We start from the raw sequence: 27,749 nt of genomic DNA on the forward strand, positions 1-27,749 counted from the left end.
AGACCTGCTTTTTAGGACTCCTTTGATTTATTCTTTGGTCAGAATAGATCTCAGTGTCGATCTTTTATGTAGGAGAGGGTGATAATAACCCCCAATTCATGGGTTGCATTGTGTCCCCCTAAATCTGTATGTCAAAGTTCCTAAATCCCAGCATCTCAGAATTGTGACCTTTGGAGAAAGGGTCTGTATGGAGGTAGTCAAGTCAAAAGGAGGTAATTCCGGTGGGTTCTAATCCAACGTGACTGGTGTCCTCATAAAAAGAGATTTGCACAGAGACACACATAGAAGAAAGACGGCGTGAAGAGACACAGGGAGAAGACGGCCATCTGCAAGCCAAGGAGTCGTTGCTGTTGTTGTTTAGTGGATGAGCCCCGTCCGAGTCTTGGCAACCCCACGGACCTTCCCGACCCAGGGACTGGACCGCGTCTCCTGCATCGGCAGGTGGGTAGAGGAGCCTGGAACAGACCCTGCCCTTCACAGCCCGTAGAATGAACCAACCCCGCAACACCTCGATGTCAAAGTCCAGCCTCTGGAACGGAGAGACCATGTGTTTCTATTGTTTAAGGCGCTTGGTCGTGGCAGCCCTAGGAAACCACACAGCAGGGTTGCTGTGAGCCCAGATGTGGTGAAGGACAGGCAGCTATTTCACAGACTCGAAGCACCACACAAACGTTCAGCCTACAACTGCGGGCTTCCCTGGTGGCTCAGTGGTAAAGAATCCATCTGCTGCTGCAGGCTATTTGGGTTCGATCCCTGGGTTGGAAAGATCCCCTGGAGGAGGAAATGGCCACCCACTCCAGTATTATTGCCTGGGAAATCCCCTGGACAGAGGAGCCTGGTGGGCTACAGTCCCTGGGGTCACAAAGAGTCAGACATGACTTGGCGACTAAACAAGCAGCAACAATTGCTAGGGTAGCAGATGCAGGCGTGTGTGACCCTACCCAGCGCTGGATGCCCAGCGTCCACTCACTCTGGAGGGGCAGACTGAGCTTCCTTCTCCTCTTCTTCCCTCTGTCCCTGCTGTGACATTATCATTATCAGCACCAAGCACCGAGGCACCTATTATGTGCTTAACCCTGGGCGTCAGGAGTCGACGTATCAGACAACGTACTGTTACAGAGACAGGAACGTCTCTTCCTTATTTTACAAAAAGAGTAAGGGATTCCATCAAGGTAGGGGGTACCTTAAGGAGTTGTCCTGAAGGAGTATGGCTGTCAAGACACCAGGGAAGTGAAGGGCTTAGATACACACTTTAACAATGATTTTAACAATGCTGATGAAGAACAAGGAGGAAGAAGGTGATGAGATCCCTATGTACGAATTTACTCATATAATCCCTGTCCCTGTGCTGGGAAGTGGGCGCTTAAACCCATGGCACAGGTGAGCAAGTTGAGGCCTGGAGATACGATGAATTAGCGCCATGGGACCCAACAGTTAGTTGGGATTAGCTGATGGCACAGGGATCTCTGTGACCCCAGTATCTGCATCTCTAGCTCTGCCCTGCCCATCACTGCTCCTGGCCGCACTGCCCGTGTCCCGTCCATCCTCCTCACCATGCTCCCGGTCTGTTTCTGTCGTCTTACAGCTTAGGTCTCACTCTGTGTTCACCCTGAAGCCTGTGTTCACTCCGCTCTGACCTCCGCCTCTCCAGGGCTGGCCATGCCCTGGCACCCACGCAGCCTGGGCTCATGGGCTGACTGCTTAATGAGTTGCCACCGATGAAGCCTCACGGCCTCATCACCAAGACCCCTGGAGACCAGGAAGGGGAGCTGAGGACTGCGAGTCCTTCCTGGCACACGGAGACGCCACAGGACAGCTGAGTTGTGCCCTCTCAGCTCTCGACTTCCTCTGATGTGGGAAGGGGCTCTGAGCCAAGCCTAGAGCTGCTGCAGATTTGCAGGAAAAAGAGGCTGCCCACAGCCAGCTGGGCACCTGATGGTCACTGGGGTACCGGCCACCATGCCAGGCATGGCTTTCAGGGCCCAGCAGGGGAGCAGGACAGGGCCCAGAGGAGCACAGCTCACCTCTGTGATGCGGGGGTTCGTGCACTTGCTGTTGGTGCCCGACAGCTCCAGCCACTGGCTCTCGTGGACGGGGCAGTGCTGCCGGAGGGTGCACTGCCCTTGGCTCTGGCACCAGCCGCATTCGAAGTCCGGGTCTGCCTTGAGGCACAGCCCGCAGCTCTCACGCATGGCCCCGCACTTATAGAGGTGAACTGCAGGCAGAGGGCAAGAGGGGCTTGGAGGTGGGGGCAGGGCAGGGGGGAGCCAGGAATGTGGACCGGGAACGCAGTCCTGGCCTCTGTATGGGACACGGGCAGCCTTGTCCCCTCTGCCTTTTGGACGCAAAAAAGGCTTGGGCAGAAGAACATGGCTGGGAGGTGAAGTCTACCCCATAAGCAGGGGCCCAGTTAGCTAGCTGCTCCCTGCTAACCCTGCTCCCTCCACTGCACTCCCAGGAGCTGCCCGCCCACTGGAGCAGTCACAGGGCAGTGGGGGTGCTGGGGAGGCGTGGAGGGTGGGCACGGAATGGCACCACCCTGAATGGGAGCTGCTCCTCCCTGCCCGCCTCCTCGGCCCGCCTTCCGCACCTTTATTCTGAGCCGGGTTGTCAATGTTGAAGTGCCCATTCCACACAACTGTCAGCTCCACCGGCAGGTTGTTGATCTCCATCCCTTCGTAGGAATACTGTGGCCAGGATGGGAAGAAAGGAGAAAGCTGGTCATAGAGATTTCTATGGGGTGAGGCGTGTCCACAAGAGTGCATGGGGCTTAGGACAGACCAAGACTGTGAGCGTGTGTGTGTGTGCACGTGCAAGCACTCTCGAGCACACACATATACACGCATGTGCAAGCAAGGTGGGGATGCATGTTTCAGGGGATCAGAGCAGAGGGTCAAGAAGCTAAGCTGGGGAGGAGCCGGGCCTGGGTGGGACACACATTTGGAATGTGGGTTCATGGAGCAGACTACAGGAAGTCTTGGCCACCTTCTCTGGACGCCTGTTCCTGCCAGCTGAACCTTCCCCTGGATGTTTAGGTGAGAGAGGAGAGACGGCTTCTCACTGGGTGCCCAGGTGGGGAGTTCTGACCTTTAGGTCTTGGTAGGCCCTCGATGTGATTTGGGAACTTTCATTTCTAGGACATGTTCAGGGTAGGTGGGCGCTTTACCAGGGAACTGGCCAAGCCTGGTCAATTCGCAGGCAGGGAGAGAAGGGGGAAATGGGGAAGAAATGAAGGGGCTGCTCTCTTTAGGGGTGAGTGGCTGGGGGTTAAACAGAGAAGAGGATGGATGAGAGCTCAGAGGTGCGGTGGGAAATGCTAAGGTCACCCTACAGCACAGACCTGGAAATCTGGGTCAAGACACCAGAAGCTCAGAGATCAGGCAGAGGGCCCCAGCCCCGCTGCTGCCTGTTGGATGGGGAGCTGTCCCAGGCCTCTGGGCCCTGTTTCCCCACCCAGCTCTCCTCTAATGTCCCTGCCTCTGCCCCAGACTGGGTCTATCCCAAGGGACTGTGGTGCTAAGGGGGGAGGAGGGGACGTGGGAGGTACAGCCCCCAGCATGCCAGCCCTCATCTGCCTTCTGCCAGCATCCCCTTCTCCATCCCTGGAGAAGGAGGGCAGGCCACAGGAACTTGCTGCCTGCTCAGGGTAGTGCTTCTAATCCTACCTGGTGATTTTCTCATTATTCCACTAGATTCTGCCCACCACAGGGGGTGGGATGGGAGATTGAAGCTAAAACAGGTTTTCTGCGGAGGAGGCACTGGGGGTGGGCAATTTGTTGGAAGAGTTCCATCCAGGGCACTTGGTCTGAAGTTGTGTTTGCAGAGCCAGCAGTCTCTCTTAACGCGGTTTATGTTTGGAGGGCTGGGCCGTGGGGATGTGCATGGCTATTGTGGCAGGCAGCTGACGCTCTGTTTCCCTGAGGGGAGGACAGTGCAGAAACTCGGAATGCTCAGGCTGTAGAAGGTCTCGGGGGCCTCTGCTCTGCAGCCTATCCGAGGGGGCTTCTAAAGGAGATGTTATCTTAACCTGGGAAATTGTCCTATATTCCTGAGTGACAGAGCGCACTCCATGATGAGGATGCTGTGACCTTGTCCTCATACAGAATCACAAGCAGGGTGAGTGTCCAGCCTTCTTCAGGCTCTACCCCAGCACACCAGGGGTTTTCGCAAACTCTTTGCTGATGATGCCTGGGCCAGGGAGCCACATGCAGTGTCTCTCCCCTGGTGGCGGTGGTTTATACCACCATCCACACTCTTGCATAATCTCCCTCTTGACCGATGACTCCTGGGCCAGGGTCAGAGTTTGGGCTGAGCCGTAGAATAAAGCAAAGCTTCCTACTCCTGCAGGAATAATGCTGGAGAATATTTTTGGTCATCCTGTAACTCAGCTGATGACTCATAAGACTTCTGCCTTGCAGGCCAGTAATCAACTCCCCAGAGGTAAAGTGTTTTGCATCTGGGTGGGTCATTCCAAGTTGCCCTGAGTTTTCTTAAAAAAAAAAAAAAAGAAAGAAAGAAAGAAAGAAAAGTCCTGCCTTCATCAGAGTCATGGGGGCCTCAGGGGTGGGGAATGAGGTCTACTAAGTGCAGATTCCAGAGCCCTTCCCAGACCTGCTAGATTGGAGTCCCTGGAGACAGGAGCGCTTCCAGGGAGGCACTCTAGCGAGCCTGGTGCTGCTAAAGTTAGAGAATCTAGAGAATCACTGCTCCTCGCTGTCTGCTAGCAGCAGGAAGACAGAGGCCTGCCAAGGGGGATGTGTGTAGGAGAGGAGTCAAGGGTCGGGGAGGCAGAGAACACTTTCCAGACACCCCCTTCTCATTTCCTCCTGTGGCCAAGCTCCTCTGCCTCATCCTTCCTATCCCCCTCCTCTGAGACCCCAGTGGGAGACAGATGGTGAGGACCAGTGTCAGGCCGCCCAGACCTCTAGGAAGGATGCTGGCAGTGCCTAAATCAACATCGGAGCCAGGATCCTGCCTCTCAGGTCTGGGTCTGGGTCTGGCCCACGGGTGTGTTAGCCAATGACCAAGAACACCTTCAGGGCCCTCTGCAGAAGGACCTGAGATTCCCCCAGAGAGCAAGGCAAGACCGACTGCCCATGTGTGCTCGGGAGTGTCTGCATGCACAAATCTCTTCACATGCGTGCGGACGTGAGGAGAGGTCTGTGCGCCTCTGCTTTCAGACGTGTGTGTGCCTGTGAGCATACATGGGCACACACATGCACTGCTGTGAAGGGACACCGCAGTGACCAGCTGAGGACCTGAGTTTCAGGTTCTCCACGTGAAAAATAGGAATTACACACAGTGCGTACCTCACGGGACTGTCGGGAGGGCTCGAGACAACCGTCCGATGCTCTGGGCAGTACAGTGCCTGTCACAGAGAACGGGCACCCAAATATTACGGTGTATTTGAATCTGTGTGGGTACACTGAAGGGTGCTGTGTAAGAACATACTTGTGATCCCTGAGTTTATGTTCATGTGAAATAATAGCAGTGCCTATTGAGTGTTTATGTGCCAGACACTCAGTACATATGGAGACATATGCAGATGAGAACACTCACGTGTTCAGACGTGTATGTGTGTGTGTGTGTGTGTGTGTGTGTGTGTATGTGCACACATTTTCTTTTTGAAGTAAATAGAAATTATAAGGCTTTAAGGATCAGAAGGTCTGGGCATTGCTTCCTCTTTCTCCTCCCCTTCCTGAGACCTCAATTCTGAAATATTAACAGAAATCATTAACCGCCGTGTTCCCCACCACCCTCTAGGTCTCCAGGGAAGTCACTTTGCTTCCTGGAGATGCCCTCCCTCCCCTTTGACCTACATCCTTTTGGAAGCAGCCTGCTGGGGAGCCTGGACCACTGGTTCCCATCCCCCCAACACCCCCCACCTCCACTCCAGTTAGCATTTATATAGCTCTGTGTAATCAGTGGGCAGTTAATCTGCACAAAGCCCAGAGCTGAAGGAAAAGTGTTTCAGGCTCCCAGGGGCCAGGAGGTTAAGTGTCTCAATCAAGGTCTGGCTCACCGTGGCCCAGCTCACAGATGACGTTACTCACTCCCTGTGAACCTCAGTTTCCCGACCTTCTAAAAGCAAAGAGAGGACCTCTGTATAATTTGGACATTCTTCCCGCCAGCCATTCCCCTGTCTGAGATATTTTGGTGGAAAGTTTTATCAATTCTATCACCAACATAAGATGCCAGGGCTTCCCAGGTGGTGCTAGTGGTAAAGAACCTGCCTGCCAATGCAGGAGTCACAGGAGACAGGGGTTCGATCCCTGGGTTGGGAAGATCCCCTGGAGGACGGCATGGCAACCCACTCCAGTATTCTTGTCTGGAGAATCCCATGGACAGAGGAGCCTAGAGGGCTACAGTCCAGGGTCACAAAGAGCCGGACATGACTGAAGCAATTCAGCACGCATGCAAACGCATATGTGTTGCGTCCATCTCCAGGACCTCAGAGGCTCAGCAGACACACTCCCAGCTGTGTTCCAGTAAAGCAGGAAGCGGGAACATGTCTCCACCCCCCATCAGTCTCCCCATCCTTGTTTTGCACGCAGTAAACTGGGGCACCACAGGAAGTTGTGAGGCTCCCCGTGGGCGGTTGGAAGCTGGGCCTTACGTCTGCAGTGCACCCAGCCCTCCACCCCTCTGCGGCCCACTGACTATCGTGATGGCCGGTGACTGCAGGGCGGGACTGGGCGCTATTCTTAGCAGCACTTGACATTTCTGGAGCCATAGTCTAAAGGAGGCCTCAAACACCCACAGTTGCTCCCTCCTCCCCCTGTTGCCCGCGGGCTGCCCTGATTTTCCGCCTACAGGCCCCCGAGGGCTACAGTGATTGGCCCAGGCCTGTCCCCACAGAGTGGGCTGGAAGTGAGCTGCCTGCCTACCAGCCCTGGGCTTACCCTGTGCAAAAATGTTCCCATGTCTCTCTTTTCCGTCTCTCCTCTTCTGGAGACCTCTTGGTCAGCCTCCTGTCTCTGCCATCAGAAACCAGGGGTGTGGGGGCAGGGCTTGGTTTCTCTGTTAGAACCTTCTGTCCTCCTGCCCCTATTCCAGAGAGCTCATTTAGGAAACAAGACAACGGTGGCTCTTCTTCCACCATCCTCTCTGAGGCAGAGCAGACCCTTCTATGAAGTGCTCAGTTGCTGGTTTTGGCCTAACCTTTGATGAGGGGTGTGTTACAAGACTGGGTTTAAGTTCCAAACTGGCTATGACCTGCTGTGTGACCTCAGGCAGGTCACCTGCCCTCTCTGGACTTTGGAGATCCCCTCCCCGCCTCTGTCACAGGATCAAGGGAATACTCAGGTCTCTTCCTGCCCTGATGATAACGTGTTTCCTATTACAATGGTAAGGGAGGCTTGCCCCTGCCGATGACCCCAGTTTTTTTTTTTTAAGGAAGTCACTTGACAGTAAGCACCACCTTGGCCCAGATGGCGTTTCAACTGGGATCCCACTGATCCTCCTGAAGAGAGAGGTTCCTGATAAGCCTTCCTGAACGGCATGATTCCAGCAGGTCCTGGACCCTCCTAGAACTCACTCCTTGTGGGGTACACCTCCTGTTGCCTCAGTTTCTAAGACTTTAAAATGGTAGAGAAACAAATGCTCCCATTACCTTCCTTACTAGGGTGTGGAAGTGAAAAAGGCAGGAGGGAAAAGGCTACTTTGGGAGCAGGGCCTTGGAGGCACTGATACTGTCCATGGGTGGGGAGGCCTCCGGAAGATCCCCAAGTCCAGAGGGCCAGAGGTCAGCGCAGGCCCTCCCCCACTCCTGAGGGTCAGGAGCTTAGAAGTCACCTCCTCTCCTTGGCCGTCAGAGCCTTGGGCTCCAGGCCTCCAGGCCCAGTGTCACACTTCTACCATGGATCCGGTGTCTCCAACTCCTGGAGACAGATTCGCAGGTGCCTGAGCCCGCGTACCCTGGAGGCTGGCTGATTGGGTGGGACTCCGTGGACTGGGGCCTCTGGGGACCAGAAGCAGATTTGACCATCATGCCCTGGGGCATCAGGCTCTAGGATGAGAAATTCCCACACAAGCAGCTGAGTGACCTGTGATTTCTTAGCTTCCCAAAATTCAACATCAGACCAGCAGGTGCCCACGCTGGGGGTCAGCAGTGCCTTTCCTTATCCCACTGGCACCAGCCAGCACTAGGGACTCAGAGGGGGCACCACAGAGGAGGAAACCTGGCCCCGACATGCCTGGCTATTACTTGGGGTAGCTTCCTGTATTCCACAGACTCAGCCTAGCACAGGGCCCTGAAGCCCAGGGACTCAGAGGCCACAGACTCTGTCCTCCATCCTGACGCCTCTGGGGCCCAGATCCCTGGGGCAGCTTCTCTGAGGACACAAGCCTGTTTCCTCTAAAGCCTGAAATCCCTGCAAACCTACTTCTGGGTCAAATGTGGGACTCAGGCTTACTTTTCCCACGGGACGTCCTCATCTGGGGAGAACAATTTGAGCTGGACCCTGGGGGGCCTGCTCGGCCCTGGTCTGCTCGGCCTCAGGATTCATGAGAAAGCAGGAGGCATTTAGTATCCCTTGCAGGTTTAATCCGGGGTGCTGCAGAAGTCTGCAACACAGCCTGGCCACTGGGGAGGAGGGAGACGTGGACATGAGAGAGGTGGGCACACATCTGGGGTTTCAGAGGTTGGGAGGTTGAGTGCCAGGAGTTGCTAAATGATAAGCAACCCTGGGCCAGCATGTTCACCCCTCGGAGCTCCATTCACCCCTAGCCTGCTTCCTGCAGGAAGAGCGGGGTGCCTCGGGAAGAGCTCTGTCAGGGGCTCTCCTGGTCCCACATCACATCCTTAATTACAATCATCACCTGTAAGTACCCAGAAGCAATGGCATGAATGACAGCAGGCAGTGTGGTAGAGGAGGGGACCCCTGTGCCCAGGTCTAGACCTGCTAATCACTAGCTGTGTGACTTTGAGCAAGGGTGGGCTGGCACTGGGGCCTCTGGGGACCAGAAGCAGATTTGACCATCATGCCCTGATGGGTTACCCTGAAGTGAATGGAGCCTAAGGGTCAGCTTTAGGGCCCTGAACGAGCCTGCACAGACCGTCCTAAGGCCTGCCTGTGTATCTCATTTGAATTGATGTATTTCATTCTTAAAGAAGGTCCCCCAAATTGTATAACTCTCAGCCACACAAACCCAATCCTGCCCTTTCTTCTGGGCCTCCAGTTTCTCTTCTGTACCATGAAGAAGAAAGTAGGTCTCATATAGCTTGAAAATGTTACAAGTGTTTAAGCCTACTGTTTGTCTCTGAGCATCCAGGTTCATAGCAGTAGCCCAGAAAGAGAAGGTCAAATGCTATCGGGGAAGCCGGCAGACAGGCAGGGGGTGCTCCATTAGGGCACACTGTGTGGTGACCAGGGGCCAGGCAAAGGCTGTTGGCAGTAGAGGGCAGCTGAGCCATAGTTGATCCGGCATGGATTTATGTGCATTTCTAAATACTGGGCAGGGTTCGTGTGGATCTCCGCAGCATAGCCCCGGCCATCTCCCTCCTGTTCCAGCATCTTTGTGGATGCTGGCCTGGCTCAGAAGCCTCATGTGCTGGGAAATAGCCTCTGTGTGAGTGTAAAGGCTGATGGGGGTGGCCTTTGTGAGCTCAGATGAGACCCTCAGGTCAGCCCTGGTAGGAAGTCTGGGCCCAGAGTTTCCAGAGCTCCTCTCAGGAAGGAAGACAGAGCCCTGCAAACACATCTAAGCCCACAGACGGTGTTTAGCAGGCCCACGGCTGGCCCCCAGCCCCTAGGGTCACCACGACAGGGCCACACCTGCAGGCAAAGGCATGATGAGCTTGGCTGGGCCGGCAGGGTTGGCGGAAGCGGTGGGAGGGGAGCTGAACAGTTCTGCTGGTGTTGAGGGCAGTCCTGCCCTGCTGAGCTGACTGAGGCCGGGAGAGAGGGGCGGGCGGGGGTGGGCACAAGGGCAGGCACGCCCGGGCACTCACGGAGGTGTTCTGGCACTGCACGCTGGAGCTGTTGAAGCGCAGGGCGGGCACCCTCTGCTCGCTGCCCTGGATGTTGAGGATGCACTCGTAGCCACGCTGCCCTGACTGCGGCTGCGGAAGGTTCTTGGCCTTGAGAGTGATGGGCTTGATCACCTCCACGGGCACCAGGATCTTGTCCACACGCAGCAGCTGGGGGCAGTCCTGTGGATAGACAGTGAGGCTCAGCTGGGGTACAGGAAGCCCAAGGGGCAGAAGCCCCTGACATCACTCAGATGGTCCACATCATCTCACCCCTCCCAGGGGCTCCCCACACGGCGCCCTCTGCACTGCTGCCCACCCCCAGCCCCCAGCAGACAGGCAAGGGGACTCCGCACCCCATGTCCCGAGTCCCTGAGGCACTCCCCACAGAGGTCAACCCCCCACCCCGCCCTCGCCAGCCCCTGTGGTCCAGACTCCCAGTGGTCCCCTCTCAAGGGTGGGGGTTCTAGCCTGGCAGACAGAACTCTGCTGGCTGGGGGTCCTGTCTCATTTTGGGCTGCCAACCCCTTTCCCTTGGTTTCAGGCTGCCGAGCACGGGGACAAAAGGATCCATGCCAGCAGCCCCACAGTGACTCCAAAGCCCGGGACTGAGACTCTAAAACGTCAGTCTGGACCAAGGCCCAGGTGGGTTTGAGAGGACCTTCCAGAGGTGGGCTGAGTCTGGCATTTGGGGATGTTCTGGAATGAGCCCCAGAGGCCTTTGAAATCCAGAAGCTTCTGTCTGAGCTCTAGGGATGGGCTGACCCCAGGGAAGTGCCCCTCAGCAGACACACACTGAGCTTCCTCTGATGGGGCAAGCTGCTGATTTGTGAGCACATTCGGGGATGGAGGAGGTGGATCACTGGGCCCCCTTTCACTGGGCAATCAGCTCTGTCCAGAGAGGGCTGGGGGCAGAAAGGGGTCAAGTAAGGAGTATGGCGCCCTGCCCAGCTGGGAGGTGGGCGCTAGCATGTGGCTGGATTCTCAGGAGCTGGGTGGAAGAGAGCCTTGGCCTGGGCAAAAGTGAGGTCCCGGGTCAGGTAGGTTTTACCATCCCTAGATTCCTCCCAGTGTGATACTCTTTGGGGCAGGCCCACCAGACAGATGGCTCTGGGCAGGTCAATGGTCAAAGCATGGCTCATACATCCTTCGTAAGGATGCTGCCCCACGGGCTCACTGCAGACTCTCAGATCCCCAACCTCAGCCCTCTTCCCCAGTAAAGTAAGGGAAGAAAGAGGCCAAGGGAAGGCCTGAGACCCTGATGGGAGGGGTCCCAGGCAATCAGGCACCCAGGAGCTGTATCCCCTAGGTCTGAAAGACATGGGCCCCTCTGTCATTGACAACTGGAGGGGAAGAGCTCTAGAGCCACTGAGCTTCTGACAAGCCATGGAAGCCCGACCACATTACACATCCGTCCCCACTTGAGACTCAACTTGCTTATCTGTCAAGTGGGTGGAATCCAAGGACCCATTTGGCTCTAACCAGTCCTGATTCCATGATTGGGGTGGTCTCACCTCCATCCTTTCCCATGACCCTATAGCCTTGCCTTAGGGGAGCACCCCAGGACCCATTAAACGAAGCCCCTCCTTTCTTCCAGGGTATCCACGCCTTTAACCCGAAGAAAGGCCAGACCAGGAGCAGCAGACCCAGCTATCCACATCTGAGTTTGCATCCAAGAGAACTGGAAGCAGGGTCTCTAAGAGATTCTTGATGCCCACACTCACGGCAGCATCCTTCACAACAGCCAAAAGGTGGAAACAACGGAGGTGCCATCGTAGATGAATGGATAGGCAAAATGATATATAGACATGCAATGGAATATGATTCAGCCCTAAAGGGAAGGGAATTTAAACACACTCTAAGTCATGGGTGAATCTTGAAAACTTTCTGCCAAGTGAAACAAGCCGATCACTATGGACAAACACTACCCAGGGTAGTCACCTGCATAGAGACAGAAGATGGAACAGGAGTTTCAGGGGGAGTTAGTGTTTAATGGGTGCACAGTTTCAGTTGGGAAAGATGAATAAAGTTCTGGAGATGGATGGTGGTCATGGCTACACAACAGTGTGAATGCACTTACTGCCGCTAAACTGTGCACTTAAAATCGGCTAAGATAGCAAATTTTATGATATGTGTATTTTGACCCAGTTTTAACTAAGTAAAACAGAGAGGAGAAGCAGGAGCGGAGAAGGGATGGAGCCTGAACCCTGCTTGTGGCCTTGAGGCTCAAGAGCATGTGGGTCTCCAGGACCTTGAGGTCCCACGTGGATCGAGGGTCTTAAAGGTCCATCCTGAGCCCTTACCTCTGCTGCTATCTCAGCCCCTCTGCTCGGGCAACATGAGAACTTGGGACACAAGATGAATGATTTTGTGAAAAGGATGAAGCTGGGAACTCAGGAGAGAAGACTGATGCCAAGTGGGGACTTGTGAGCCCGAGCGGTTGGGCCCTTCCTGACTCCACTCTTCCCTCCTCCCTGAGACCGTGGCAGTGCTCCCTCTCCAAAAGCGGCACAAGCCTGACCTTGCCCCCTGCTACTGCAAGGAGATCCAACCGGTCTATCCTAAAGGAAATCAGTCCTGAATATTCATTGGAAGGACTGATGCTGATGCTGAAACTCCAATACTTTGGCCACCTGACGCGAAGAACTGATTCACTAGAAAAGACCCTGATGCTGGGAAAGATTGAAGCCAGGAGGAGAAGGGGATGACAGAGGATGAGATGGTTGGATGGCATCACCAACTCAATGGACATGAGTTTGAGTGAGCTCTGGGAGTAGGTGATGGACAGGGAAGCCTGGCGTGCTGCAGTCCATGGGGTCGCAGTTGGACACAACTTCATGGCTGAACTGAACTTATATCCACATTTGCCCGAGGAGCCGCGTCTAGGGTTGTATTTGGATTGAGAGGAGTAGAGTTGGGATTTCTCATCTCCAAGTCCTACAGGAAAATATGGCAGCTCAAGAACAATACAGCAAGGGTGTCTGAATCTCAGAGTCTTCTCAGTCAACCCAAGGATCCCTTCTGCTTTGCACAAGAGAAACCAAGGCAGGGAGAGGAAAAAATAACGACTCAATGTCAGCAGATGCACTGGCAGCTGAAGAACTCAGATGCTGCCCTGCCATCTTCCCTCCTCTTAATGAAAGAGGCAAGTTCTCCCTGGCAGACAGGACCACCTTAGGATGGGGTGGTGGGTCAGAAAGATTCCCCCAGAGAGGAGTTTAGGGCTAGGGGCCTTCGAGACCCTCCTGTGGTGAGCTGGATCCTCACCTGGGGGCTGGACCTGTTCTGGTTTGGGATGGAAGTTAAGCCTCTCTCTCTTCCCCTGTAAGATTCTCTCTGAGATTTGTTCTTTAATGAGTCCTCGATGCCGGTGGCCCCATAAAGGCCTATTTTGCATATAAAAAGGTTGGCAGCTCTGAGACTAAGTTCATTAATAATAATTGGAGAGAGTCAGGGCTGGGCTGGGCCCGTTTTCCTCTGGTGGCGCTACTGATTGACCACAGTGTCCCTCCTAATTGAAAGTAAAATGGCAATTTCTCCCCAGGCAACAAGGCATGGGGGGACCACTGTCCCACGGCCGCCTCCTCCCCACACCCCAGACCCTGCCTAGCCTCGTGCTGAGATCCCAGATACAAGACCACCTCTGAGTCCACTCAGGGGAAATTTCAGAGCAACGTCCACATTTCTCCATGAAACATTTCTCTGAGGCCCTGTCCCCTAGCACTCCAGCCACGGTCCTCGCCTTTGAGCTTTCTTAACTAGAAAGAACCTGGTTTGGGAATTCTGTACAAGTGCAAGTCTGTCTTCTTCCTCTGGCTAATTTCAGTCTGAACAGTGCACGGCTTCCCTACCCATGGGGATTAAAAACCCGTCCCCGGAGGGTCATTTGAGGGGAGTCCATGAACTACCTTGTATAATACGTCTGGCACAGAGGAGCAAGCGCTCAAATTAAAAAGTTGGATCTTTCCTCATTCGTCCCTCTCGGCTCAGGCTGCACTGGTCTCTCAGCCACTCCCTTTCCTAAGGCTCTTTCTCCCCTGCTCCCGCCTCGCCTCTGTGTTCTTTTCTTCTTTTCCATGAACTCTCATCAATTCCCATGGTCCGGCCTATTCACCACTTCTTGACTTCAGAGCCGACAATTTCAACAGCTCCAAGTGCCCTAACACAAGGCAGACAGGAAGAGAGGTCCCAGCTCTCTTCACTGCTCATCTAACGGCTGTCCCCTCTTCCAGAAGGTTCTGTGTGCTCTGAGAGAGGACCTCGGCTAGCCAACCACATGGCTTTGGACAAGTTCCCAAACCCTCTGGGTCTCCTCACCCATAAAATGAAGAGGCTGGTTTAGATTCAGTGAATTGTATGGTCCCAGTTCTGTTATCAACCCAGTATATGATCTGGGACACATCCTCATATCACCTTTCTGAGACTCAGTTTTCCCATCTCTAAAATGGGGGTAAACAATGCTTGTTCAAGTAGCTCACAGTGTGGTATTCAAAATATTGACTGCTGCATGCTGGAAGGCGGGGGGGGAGTACCTTGTGGGGGAGGTTGGTCTCCTGGAAGTGCCATTTACCTATTAAGAGGGAAGTATTCTAATAACTGATATGCTGAGAGTGAGATGGTTGGATGGCATCATTGACTCAATGGACATGAGTCTGAGCAAACTCCAGGAGATAGAGAAGGACAGGGAAGGCTGGCATGCTGCAGTCTGTGGAGTCGCAAGGAGTCGGACATGACTGAGTGACTGGACAAAAATAATAATATTGCAACCTGGCATAGTCATACCGGCGGACACGGCTCTGATAGGCAGTGTGTGATCCTGTTACTCTAGCTCACACAGTTAACACGGTGCAAGGAGTACAAGGCTTCACCCCATAACCCACTGTTTCCATCACCTTACACACATTTTGCCACATGCTATCTCGTTTCGAAGCGCAACACATATGATCACCCCCATGTCCATGAGCAAGAAATTAAGACCAGTTACCTCACTCAGTCCCCACAATGACCATGAACAAGACACTCCCATCATCATCTTATTTTATCCCCACATGATGACCAAACCCCCTTACAATTGAATTCCTTAAAAACATTCTGCCCCTCTTTTTCCAAAGAAGATATTTCTTTAAACAGTCATTTGAAAGGGCCAGCTCCTGGAGAGTAGAAAACACCTGCATTTAGCAAGACTATTTGGAGACTCATGTCTATATTAAGAGCCAGATTCCTGGGGAGGCTGTTTTGCCCGTGGCTACATTCTGCAGTTCTAAGAATAAGCTGAGGGTGGGGAGAAGGGTGCCTTGAAGTGCAAGAATATCTTTAAGGTCTTGGCTTTCAGGAAGAGGCTCCGGTGGACTCCAGGTCCACCATCTAGCCTTGTGCATGTTTTATTTTCCACTTTTCCACTGAAATGCACACGGAAGTAAAGACAGCATGACCAGTTACGGGGCAGCGTCAACCCCAAGCCGACACGTGAGGGCAAAACACACGCCTTTCTGTCTACCAAGTCCAGCATGTCATTGGCTGCGTTATACAGAGGTTTCATTGCATATTTAAATAATTGAACAAGGACGTAAAGAGTGTTGCCCAGCTGGGAGAGGAAAGTCTGCCTCCAGGGCTGGTGGTGCCTGGGGAGGGGGTGGTGGTAGGCTGTGGATTTACAGCCCCTAGTGTGTTTACAAGATGAGGGCTCTAATTCTCTCAGCTGTTACTGCGAGACTAGCGGGATGTGATGTTCTGGGGCGGGAGAGGGGGAGCTGGGTGGGGGCAGCATGGAAGGGTGGCTAAGGAATAAGTAATTTGCAGGTCACCCCTCCCCCCATGTCACCTCAGCTGTCATCAATTCCAAAGCCAAGTCAGCCCCAGCCTCAACCCCCAAATTTACACTCACTTTCTCAGACCCAGGGTGCCCAATACAAAAATGCAATGCACCATATATTTTCTTCACTGTTTCCCAAGTTTATAATGCCATTAGCGTGATCTACGACAGGCCGGTTTATGGAGGGAGCCAAGTAATAATACAAAAAGGAAATACCCATAACCTTAAGCAGGGGGAGGGGCAGATGAGATTGATGGAAAGTGCAATTGAGTGGAGAAATGGCAACCCAGTAATAGAAACCTGCAGAGGGGCAGAGGCACAGGGGCAAGCAAGTTCTGGAGATGGGTTTGGCTTTGTTTTCTCAAAGGAGGGTGAGAGGCATGGCAAGGGTGGTTTCGTTTCCTTGAGTTGGGTCTCAGGAATAGTTCCTTTTCAAAAAGAGGAGCAGAGTCACTGACAAGGTGACCTGAGCTTCTTCAAGTCCTGCTGGGGGACAGGCCCTTGGCCTGCCTTATCTCTGGGCATAGGGCTGATTTCAGCAGCCTGTCCCGGGCCTGGACTTTCCCTGCCTTACTAGTTCTGCAGTCCCGGGGAGGACTGACCTTGGGATCTGCAGGTTTCCCCATACCTGTCCTGGCAATGGATTCATCTCAGTGCTATCGGGGTGGTAGGGGACTTGGGGAGAGGCTTTCAAGCACAGCTTTGGAAATCAGATAGAATTCATTTTCCCTCTTCTGATCTCACAGCGGTTCTCTGGAGAAAGGCTCTGGTTGAACTTCAGGAAGAGAGGGACTGCAGGAAGCTCCTCTGTGAGCTCAGCCAGGCTGGAGCCCAAACAACACAGCATCAACTGTAGCTGACTCTGTCATTCAGTTTAGATGAGAAATAACAGCAAAATAGTCCTTCGAGGATAAATTCTTCTCAATTCATGTGCTTTCCCATGGAAGTTCGCCTCTGTTCCTCAAGAATCGTAGTTATTAAGTGCGTGGGCTTGATGGGGGGCTCAGGTCACCTAGCAGAGGATTCCAAATCCACTTGGAGGCCAGTGGCCCCTCCCTCCTTGGTGAAGGCGAGAGCATGGCCTTGTTGGTAGCTGCCCCCGTTGAAAGGCCATTCCAGTGGGAAGCCAGGAGTCTCAGCTGTTACTGGAAGGACAAGACTGAAAACTCTGTGATCCCCCTTGAGCTTTCCCTCATCTTCCTCTTCCTATTCTTGTTGGTACCTGGGATCTGGCAGCGGATCTAAAGACCCAGGGCTGTTACCACAATGCCATCATTAGTTGAAACAAAATCATTCCTTGTAACTGGAATACAGTGACTATAAACGACACATGCTATTGGGCATTCTATTTCTAATAATTATAATTACTGGAGAATACTTGCCATTAATATAATAACAACAATGATTGACCAGTTCTCTGTTCCAGACCAATAACTTCACCTGAATGCCCTCTTTGTTCAGGGAAAAAAAAGAGGTAATTCAACATGCGTGGTGATAGTCAGTCAACAAAGCCAGTGTTGAAACTGGAAGACGCCTGGATGAAAATCTTCTTAGGGATACAGGATGCTGCTGGGGAGTAGAAGGGCCACCTGGCAGCCTCCTTCTTGGCTAACAAAAGGCCTCTGTCTACACCCACACACTCAAAGGTGGAAAGCAAATGAAAACCTAGGGACTTCTAGAAGAATGGCTGGGCCTGAGTCTCCCCTTCATTCCCAGGGTGTGTTTGGGCCTAGAAGTTCAGGGCTGCTACAGACCTGAGGCTATGTGAGCCCCTTGTCGGGCAGAACTGGAGACCTAGGCCACCCTTGGACACCCACCCAGTAAGGCCACTTCCTGGATGTGGGTTTCTCGTTGATGTTCTCCAAATCATTTCCCCTGATAATTATAGAGCCTCAGCGATCACGTGGGCGAATGGCCCCGTTAGATCTACCGGTCTCGTGTGTGCACTAGTCCTTCAGCCGTGTCCGACTCTTTGTGACCCCAAGGACTGTAGCTCTCCCGGCTTCTCTGTCCATGGGCTTTTCCAGACAAGAATACTGGAGTGGGTTGCCATGCCCTTCTCCAGGGGATCTTCCCAACCCAGGGATTGAACCTGGGTCTCCCATTGCAGGCAGATTCTTTACTGTCTGAGCCACCATATAATTTTATATACTGTTCAGTTCAGTTTAGTCGCTCAGTCGCGTCCGACTCTTTGCGACCCTATGAATCGCAGCACGCCAGGCCTCCCTGTCCATTACCAACTCCCGGAGTTTACTCAAACTCACGTCCATCGAGCCAGTGATGCCATCCAGCCATCTCATCCTCTGTTGTCCCCTTCTCCTCCTGCCCCCAATCCCTCCCAGCATCAGAGTCTTTTCCATGAGGTGGCCAAAGTCCTGGAGTTTCAGCTTTAGCATCATTCCTTCCAAAGAACACCCAGGACTGATCTCCTTTAGAATGGACTGGTTGGATCTCCTTGCAGTCCAAGGGACTCTCAAGAGTCTTCTGTTAAAGCTCCCATAATGCTGTGTGTGTAGGAAATGCTCAGCAGTGGGTAAGGCAGGATGAGAGGTGACCTGTGACAATGTTTCAGAGTACCATGCCACGAATAAGCTCTTCCCCTGGCATGGAGACTGGCCTGAGCCTTCCTCAAAGTCACCATTCAAATGTGTAAATTTCTTTTTATCCCTTATTCCTGTTACCAGCTCTTCCGAGAAACAAAAATATAGAAGACAAAACAATGACATAAAAAAAAAAATCATCATATTTCCATTAGCAGCCAGGACTTTTTTTTTGTTTTTTAAATCTCTGAGGACAATGACCTTCTTCTGCTGACCTAAAATGGCTTGAATCAGCCAATAGTCCACATATATTTACTTATTTCTTTTCTTCTTGGTACAGTCTCCAGGAAGACGCTGTTGCAACAACCACGATGAAGTGGTGAACTCTGGCCTCTTTGCGTCATATTCACAATGGTCTGTTACTAATCTGGGTAGAGTGCAGTCTCCAAGTTTGGACCAGGAGGAGCACAGCTTTAAAGGTTCCTTCTCTTGAAATAAATAAGCATCCAAGAAAAAGAGAAGCCAATGTTCATTCCATTCAGTGATGTGATAAGAGAGACATGGTGATTTCAAGTTATCTGGGAGCCTGTCACTGTGATGGCTTGCCACAACAATAGTGACTGGACTGTAGTGGCTTAGTCCTCTTTGCCCCGCCATCCATCATGCTCCTCCAGGCTTTTTCTTCTTTCAAGGACCCTGGCACCACTCCCTCTGACGATCCATGAATCCCCAGTGACCTTTGCCACAACCAGGTACAGATGGGAGCTGTGCCTGGCTTGTGATCTGGGCACTTGAAAACATTATTCTTTTATGGAGATCGCTGAATGGCACTGGGAAACGTGGTGGGCTCTTGCTTTATTCTTTTCTGTTTTTTTTTTTCCCCTCTCTTTCTGAGTTGCAGATGCCAGCTCCTTTTACATATTTAAAAGAAAGGAACTTGGGACAGGAGGAGCAAACAAGACAGAAAAAGCAGAAATGTGAAAACCTCCTTCAAGGTAATTAAATGATTAGGGGCCTTTGAAATCCACCAGATAGCTCAATTGTCTCTGTTTTCGTTTTATTCTCGGGCCTCTCTGCACGTGAAATCCCTGCCAGATACACCACTCTGGGAAGCCAGAGGCAGTCTGAAAACCTCTTTGTCTCTGCTCCCATCAAGTTACTTGTGGGTTTCTGAGCAACATAAGAAGATGTACTTCTTGAGTTCTTAGCCCCTGGCTTGGTGGGTCAACCAGCCCTTCTTCTGCACTTGACCTCACACTCTAAGACAAAAGTCCAGGTACAGCCTTTTTTCAGGGTCTTCATGCCAAGATGTACCCCTTGGCTGCCAGAGCCCTGTCTGTCTTATTAGCTTTAGCTCCACTTTGTCTTAGTTCAAGGCAAGCAGAGAATGTAACCATAAAAATTAGACTTACATTCCTACTTAAGGCCAGGACATTACTTCTTTCCTTCCTTTCCCCATGAAGGGATGATCTAGGTCTGGGGCTCTTCTCTGGATTAGGAATTCAGAGCAGCCATTTCCAGCCACAGACAGACCCAGTCATAGAGGCAGAGGGTCATAGAGGGTCTAGAGATTTCCATGGCCTCTTCTTGTTCTGGTCTGAAACCTACAAGGGACTTGATCAGAACAGTCAAAAGAGGGTTTCAGCCTCTGTCCAGCTTCCCAGGCTGGTGTATCTGGCAGGGATTTCATGTGTGGAGAGGCCCAAGAATGAGACCAAAACAGAGACAACTGAGCTATCTGGTGGATTTCAAAAGCCCCGAAATCATTTGATGAGCTTGAAGAACGTTTTCACATTTCTGCTTTGTTCTGTTTTCTTTATTCCTTTGATCCCCACCCAGTTGGGATCATCCTGTTACTTGACAACTTCGCCATTCCTTGCCTTCCCCTCTACATGGACGGCTCTGCCCACTGTCTGCCCGGAGAAGTCCTGCCTGGCCAGCACATCCTGGGAGAACGGGATCCAGGGCTGGAAATTCCTCACCGCCAGGCACAGGTCAGTTAATTTTCCTGGGTAAGGAGAGCCCGACCCAGTAGATGCTGGTGGTGAGACATTTCCTTGGTGGTCCAGTGGTTGAGAGTCTGCCTCCCGATGCAGGAGACGAGGGTTCGATCCTTGTTGGGGAACTTAGATCCCACATGCTTCGGGACAACTAAACCCGCATGCTGCAACTAGAGAGCCCGCACCCTGCAACTACTGAACCTGTGTGCTTTAGAGCCCGCACTCTGCAACAAGAGAAGCTTGTACATTGCAACGAAGACCCAGTGCAGGCAAAAGAAAAAGAAAAAAAAAAGATGCTGGTGGTGAGGTGTTGTTCCTACCTTTCAGAGACAAGACAGCTTCCCTCCTGTCCATAAGAGTATGGCCTAAATTAGGGTTCCTGGTGGGGTGGGAATCTAGCTGGAGGGGGAGAGGCACCAAGGCGAGCCTCTCTGTTCTCACCATGCCCTATCCAGTCCCCTAAAGAGCCCTTATGCTTTCTGTACCTGGAAAGGCCCTGCTCTCCCAGCTAAGGTTTTGCCATATGGTCATGGCACTCATGTGGGTGTGTGAAGAGGGCTGGAAGGTACATCCAAGACCTGGGGGTGGGGGCAATATCAGAGCCTGTCTGAGTCCAGCGTTGGCTGAGAGAGTGCCCTGTCCCTGCATCCAGTGGGGTCTAACAAACATGATATACATATCGCTTCTCCATCTTTCGAAGCAACAGCATTCTAAACCACTCTGTTCAGAACTACTGACCCCATGGTTGGAGTCAAAGAGCACCATCATGTTTGAACAACAGTAGACTTTTCCAAAGTGATTTTGCACCCATTACCCTTGAGGTCTCTGCCCTAAAGCTTACATTATCAGAGAGGAGACAACACAGGCATAGAGGATGTCTATTATGATGATGAAGACTTTGCAGGGATAAGACTAAAGATAGGAGGGAATAGAAACAGTGCCATGGTCGTGGAGCCCGACTCTGGGCCATGATTCACAGAGTGGACCGTGCAGCTGAATCGCAGACGCCTCAGCCCCGAGGGGCCATCAGCTGGTCTGGGAGACTTCGCATCTCTACATGTTCCCACGTGATGCCAATGCTGCTGGTCTGGGGACCACACTTTGAGAACCACCACTCTGGCAGGGGTGGGAGAAGATTTAGTGACCATCTTTTCATTCTTACTCTCTTTTATTCAATTTGACCTCTTCGATCTCAGCTCAGCTTTGTGGACAATGCTCCAAGGGAAAGCTAGAGGTCTCTACATACAATCCTGCTCTGTACAATTATTTCCAGGACACACACACACATCTTTGGAATTGTTTTGGAACTCACCTGGTGTGTGGAGGGTCATGCCGGCTGGAGTGACCTGGAATGCACTCCTGCCTGTAACTGAATCCCCAGGACTGATCCAGAGTGGAGAACTTTGCTTGTTTACTGCTTTCAAGAAATGATCCTTTAAGAGGCAGGGTTGGAGAGCGAGGGGGTGGTCCTCCTGGATTTACCTGTTTCCTCTTTTTAAGGGAAAGCCTCCTTCTGTGTCCCTTGCTCATGGCAGGCAGCACTCATGGCTCTGGCTATGGGACCTACCTCAGGCAGCTTCACCCGGCCTTCCTGGAAGGAGCAAGACTTGGGGTCATGGGTGCAGACATGGCGGTATTTACACCAGTGGCAGCGGTACGGGCTCTCCACACAGGACAGGCACCTGGGCACAGAGGCGGAAAAGCACACATCATAGAACCTGTATGTGCTCAAAGCCGAAAGCCTAAGACTCTAGGGCCTAGCAAAATGAGTCTCATGGTAGGAGAAACCACCCTTACACACTCAGGAAGAGCAGATCTGGTTAAAAACCCAGCCCCTTCCTCTCCAAGTCCTCAGGAAGCTGAGAGTCTCTGGCATCCTCCCTTTCAGTCAGGTACTTGACAACCTGATCCCCCAGGACCTCATCAACCACCCTCCAATTTTACAGGATGGCCCTCACATTGGCTGAATAGGGAAACAGTGAGGTCTGGAGTTGAGGGGCTCATCCAGAGAGCCCATAGCAATTAGAACAAACAGTGAAATTGAGTTTTAAATCCAGTTGACTCCAGAGTCTCGGCTGACATAGACCCACCCTGGCAGGGGAAGGTCCTGAGGCTGCCCCCCTCAGTATGATGGGCTCTTACAGAATTGGCAACCCAACCTCTACTCATTACCCCAGGAAACACAAGGCAACTTGATAAAAGCACCTTCCTGTTTAAAACCCAACATGGTTCCCTTCTTCAAAAAGGTCAAACCTAAGTGCCTTGGCACACAGGCTAATCCCTTTGTGGTCCAGGCCCACTGTCCCAGCACGTGTCTGGTGCTTCAGCCAAGAACAGGCTGTGCTGTCCTTCCACCTGGAGTACCATTTCTTCTGCCTCACCATCTCCTCTTGCTTCTTTGACTGATGGAGAGTTGGTCTCACTGAAACCTTCATCCCACTCATCCCTTTGTTTCTGTCTCTGAGAACAGTACTGGTCTTGCTGTATTACATTTTACTTATTTGCTGTCCTGTTTATCTGCTTGCCCACTAGGCCATGATTCTTGGGGGGTAGGGATTGAATCTTTGCATGTTATTATTTTCTGATCCTCCCTGTCTAATGAGTGACACACTGTCTTGCACATAGGAAGCTTAAAGTCATTTGTTAGACTGAATGGAAACTTAGAATATGCTTTCATCTACCAACTTCACTTTCCTAGAGAGGCAAAAGAGGAGTGAGGGATTAGGTCACTAAGCATAAAGCCATGGCAAGCTCTTTGGAACAAGGGAGGAAGAGAATTCCAATTGGCTGGGAGGAATGGCTGCCTGTTACATGGGGCTCCAAAGAGATCCAAGCTCTGGACTCACAGCTGCCATAACCAGACAAAGCCCACAGCCTAGAGCCCCAAATATCTTTGGTGATGTTAACTAGCTTGTCCTATATGGTGAAGGAGACAGAACATTATGTTAAAGCCAGCAAAGCTTTTTGAGATCAGGCTCTGTGGTTTTCAAACTGTGCTCCATGGAACCCTGGGAGTTCCATGGAGCTTTTCTGGAGACTGTGTGAGATGTGAGGGATTCCTAGACAGACGGGTTCCAGGTGCCCTTAACTGTCAACCATCTTCTACTTCCATTCATTTTGTATCTTGGGCTTTCACACCTAATTTTAGTTGAAGAAAGGTTTCTATGGTGAAAGAAAGGTTTGTACCTTCTCAGTATGGTCCAAATCCATCCTTTTAGAGAGGAAATAATAATAATATAATAACAGTAAAGTGCACAGTGCCTAAACAATGGGCCAGACATGGATCTAAGTGCTACCCTTGTAATAGCTCTTTTAGCTCTCACAGCCATCAGTGGGGGCTGGCAAGCAATCAGCCATGTACCAGTCAATGGGACCGAGCCTCCACCATGTCAGCTGTTAAGTATGTGGGTGACGTCCGCAGGAGTAGAACTACCGCGTCCTCATTTACAGAAGACACTGGGGTGCAGAATAGCTATGTGGACTAGCTGGCCTGATGCCACAGCCTGAGCCTCTGTCCTCCATGGCTTCCCTCAGGAAGCGGATGCTCCAGTCAAACAGAGCCAGAGCTGGAGCCTGAGCAAGAGCCAGACCCTGCCCCAGGCCAAAGCCTTCCCCTGACCTGTGCCAGCTGAGTCCTGACCCCTCTGCAGGGCAACTGTGCAAGCTGAGCTTTCAGGTGACGTGGGGCCACCTGCTCACACACATGGGGCTTCCTCTCGCTCCCCAGACCCCTTCTCTCACCTGGGGTGCTGGCTGCTCTGTTCCGCAGGTGAAAAGCACCCCCTCCTCAACAGATGGTGGAAGGTGAATCAGGTTAGACAGATTTATGCCAGAGAAGATGTATGGGTGAGGGACCTGGAGCTCCCCAGTTCACAGGCTCTCACTCTGCTCATTCTAGCCTCTTTCACTAACCCCATGGGTGCCAGAGGAAGGAGGTGAGAGGTCACCTTACAGGGCCTTCAGATGGTAAGATGGAACAAGGGTGGGGCCTCCTATCTTTGGATGAACTTTGACCCCAGAAACAGGGAGTTGAGTGAGACTGGGGAGCACTTACGAATTGTGGACGCTGCAGTTGTAGAAGACAAAGCTGGTGCTGGCAAAGGTCATGCCCGTCTCCTTCGACTTGAGCTGCAGCTGGACAACGTGGTGGTCCCCTGTGGGCAGAGCCGGCCATGAGGTCAGGTGGAGGGCCACAATCGCGTGTCGGGTCCCACTGAGAGCAACACCCCGTGGGAAAGGGCAGCCCACTCCCCAGGAGGTGTGCTTAGCTCTCAAAGGACTTGGAATCAGCTGGGCCCAGTCCAGGGCAGAACAGAATAATCCAAGAACAGAATGGCCGCAGACAGTAGCTCTAGTCTCTTCCTGCTTCCTCACTCTAGCCCCAGCATCCACCTCTCATTTGCTTACCAGGTTCTTTCCTGTACACACACACACACTCTCTGACAGGTATTCACACGTGCATTCACATGTATGATGTCCATGCAGGCCGCACAGAATTGTGAACACACGCATTGACTAGCTACCAGGAGAAACGTGTAGGCACTTGGCAATGTTGCCACAAATCACGCAGGAAGTTTTGCATGTATGTAAGCACCCCACGAGCCCCTTCCACTTCTGTAAGGGGAGACTCTGACACTCGGGTGGGCGTCCCTGGACTCCTCAGCTTGTGCCAGGAAGGAGCTGAGGCCCATGTTTAATTCACAGCCCTGACCCCAGGCCCCTTGTTCTGAGCCTTCCCCAAGAGCCTCATTAATCAATCAGCTCAGAACAAATGTGACAAGCCCAAATGGAGGACCAACATGGAATCAGGCTGCCCAGGCTGGCTTGTGCCTCCCAGCGCTGGGCCTCTGTCCACTCCATCCTTCCTATGGCAGCCGGCCATGGACAGGCAGCTCTGGGGAGGCTGGGCAGGTTGGGGATGGTGTGGACAGCAGTCAAGGTCATAGGCCCTGCAGTGCAGGCAGGAGGTAAGGAGCCAAATGACCCCTGCACCCCATCCCTCCTCCCATGCCAGCCCCCCCATGCTGCAGCAAGCTCTCTAAGCCAGCACATTCCGATGCTGTGCTGGCTGCTCCCTCCCTCGCCCTCTTGGCACTGGTCCTCACCCGTGGTGAGGCTGACTCCTGGATGCTCACCCGGTTTCAATTCCAAAGGCAGTGGAGGGACACTCCGTCCCCCTCTTTCTGGAGCATCCCCACCAAGGTACACCCTTTCCTCCAACCCGCCCCTCCTGTGTGCTCCCCGCTCCCCAACCCCCTGCATCTGTCCTGAGTTCTCCTGGTCTAAGCAGCAGGAGGAAAGACTCACCACCCAGCTTTGCCTCTGGGGACCGCTCACCGTTCTCCTTGATGATCCGAGGCACCTCCTTGGCTGCCGGGGAGTAACACTGGATCTGATTGCCTATCACCAGCCCATCCATCTCTGACAGGTCCTCAAAGGTGCAGTTGACGCCAGCTGTCAGCTCCGGGACGTTGTATGTCTCCAGGACCAGCTGTGAGCAGCCCAGCGTGGGGAGAGAGAAGAAGAGAGAAATGGGAGAAGAAATGGGAATAAAGTAAGAAAGAGGGAGGGCAAGAGAGATCAGACAGAAAGAGAAGAGAGAAAAGCATGAGGCAATATTGACATAAAGAGGAAAAGACCCAGTTTATGACAGGAGCGGATGGAGAAGGTAAACAGTAAGAGACAGAGAAAAAAGAAATTAGCGTCTGAATGTAGTTGGCCCAGGAAATGGAAATGACTGTTTAGGGGATTTGTAGGTAGAAAGATGGGCATGATTCCATTATCTTCAATTTTGGAAAACGGGAACATCAATCACCCAGGTGCCTGTGTCCCATCTTCTCCCTCTGCCCTGCATCCTTCCCATCTCACAGGCAGGATGGCGTTCCCACGCTCTCCCTGTCTCGGGCACTCTTCAGGTCTTTTCTCAGTTTTCCCTGCCTTTCTATCCATTATGCACAGCGCCTCTTCCCCAGTATTCCTGCAAACGTTCCCCTCTCCCATCCCCAGGGACACATTCTTAACCCCTGCCCTGCTCTGGGGTAGCTTTGCTGGCCAGACACAGCCCAGCCCTCCTGGAGGTGGGGATGGGTCTGTGGCCCTTTTGGTGGGGAGAGGGCTCTTCCCCAAGTCCCTCGATCCTGTCCCACCGTCTCACCAGGACGTTGTACTGAGAAACGGAGATGTTGCTGGGGTGGACGGTCAGCCGGACACACTGCTTCACCTCAGAGGCGAACCTTCGGGGCTCTCTGGACCGCTCACAGCGCTCCTTCCGAGTGCACCTGGGAGGACAGAGCGACCCACGGGGAATCAGGATGTGGCTCCTGGTCCCCCGAGGGGCTGGCACGGAGGTCAGGCATTGCCAGCAGCAACTAGGAGGTGCCCAGGACTAATCTTCTAGTTTCCTTCCACCAGCCTGTCCAACCTCCATCACGCCCAAGTTGGAAGAAGGCAATTCCAATCACTGGTTGCCACTTACAAACCCCTGAGAGTCACCCCAAAGTGCCCTCAGGGCCTCCTCATTCACAGAAACAGGTGAAAGTCCTTTCTATCCCCCCTCTCCACTCATTCTCAGCCCTCACCACCCTCTCTCTCCTTCGCAAACCGAGGCTGTTCTTTCCAGATTTCTCCTCTTTCTGATTTCCTTGCTTTTGTGCATCCCAGCTGTTCTGTCTGGATGCCCCTCTCACCACATTACCCTCACCCAACTTCTTCGTATCCCTCTAAATATGGTTCAACCATACTGCCCTCGCCATGGCGCCGCTCTCCCCACCAACCCGCTTCTACTCCAAGTGAAATTAACAGCACTGGCATTTCCTGCCATCTAGAACTTTTTGGACTGTATGGCAATTATTAAGCTACATGCAGCCCTCTCCTGTCAAGTGTGAACTTCTCAAAAGAAGGAACTATGCCTGACTTATTTTGGAATCCCCTGCATACCTTCTGCCCAGCAGACAAAGGTAAATGTGAGTGAGCAGGAGGGAGCGAGGGGGTGGGGTGGGTGGAGGAGTGATTAAAATCACAGAGTGTAGAAGTTCAGTGTGTGCTTTGGAGCCAGGCTGAGCTAGATTCAGACTCCAGCTCTGTGGCCCAGGGTCACTGCTCTAGTGAAAGTTGCTCAGTCCATGGAATTCTCCAGGCCAGAATACTGGAGTGGGTAGCCTTTCCCTTCTCAAGGGGATCTTCCCAACCCAGGGATTGAACCCAGGTCTTCTGCGTTGCAGGCAGATTCTTTACCGGCTGAGCCACAGGGGAAGTCCAAGAATACTGGAGTGAGTAGCTTATCCCTTCTGCAAATCTTCCTGATCCAGGAATCAAATCAGGGTCTCCTGCATTGCAGGCAGATTCTTTACAACTGAACTCTCAGGGAAGCAGGCTCAATGCATACATGCATGCTAAGTCACTTAATCCTTAATCATGTCTGACTCTTT

At 52.5% G+C, this 27,749-nt stretch overlaps 1 protein-coding gene across 3 annotated transcripts in view; it reads right to left on the reverse strand.

Moving 5' to 3' along the window:
* The window catches only part of PLXNA4 (plexin A4), a 410,799-nt gene that overhangs the window by 72,892 nt on the left and 310,158 nt on the right, over window positions 1-27,749 (reverse strand). For all 3 annotated transcript variants that reach the window (XM_068972632.1, XM_068972634.1, XM_068972633.1), the window contains 7 exons: window positions 26,477-26,600; window positions 25,660-25,813; window positions 24,377-24,476; window positions 21,890-22,004; window positions 9,953-10,153; window positions 2,591-2,687; window positions 2,025-2,215 (listed from right to left, as the gene is read on the reverse strand). In XM_068972632.1, coding sequence (XP_068828733.1) covers window positions 2,025-2,215; window positions 2,591-2,687; window positions 9,953-10,153; window positions 21,890-22,004; window positions 24,377-24,476; window positions 25,660-25,813; window positions 26,477-26,600 — 982 coding nt within the window. The remainder of the gene's footprint in view (window positions 1-2,024; window positions 2,216-2,590; window positions 2,688-9,952; window positions 10,154-21,889; window positions 22,005-24,376; window positions 24,477-25,659; window positions 25,814-26,476; window positions 26,601-27,749) is intronic.

Source organism: Capricornis sumatraensis, chromosome 5 (assembly GCF_032405125.1).
Source record: "Capricornis sumatraensis isolate serow.1 chromosome 5, serow.2, whole genome shotgun sequence".
Classification (NCBI taxonomy): Eukaryota; Metazoa; Chordata; class Mammalia; order Artiodactyla; family Bovidae; genus Capricornis; species Capricornis sumatraensis.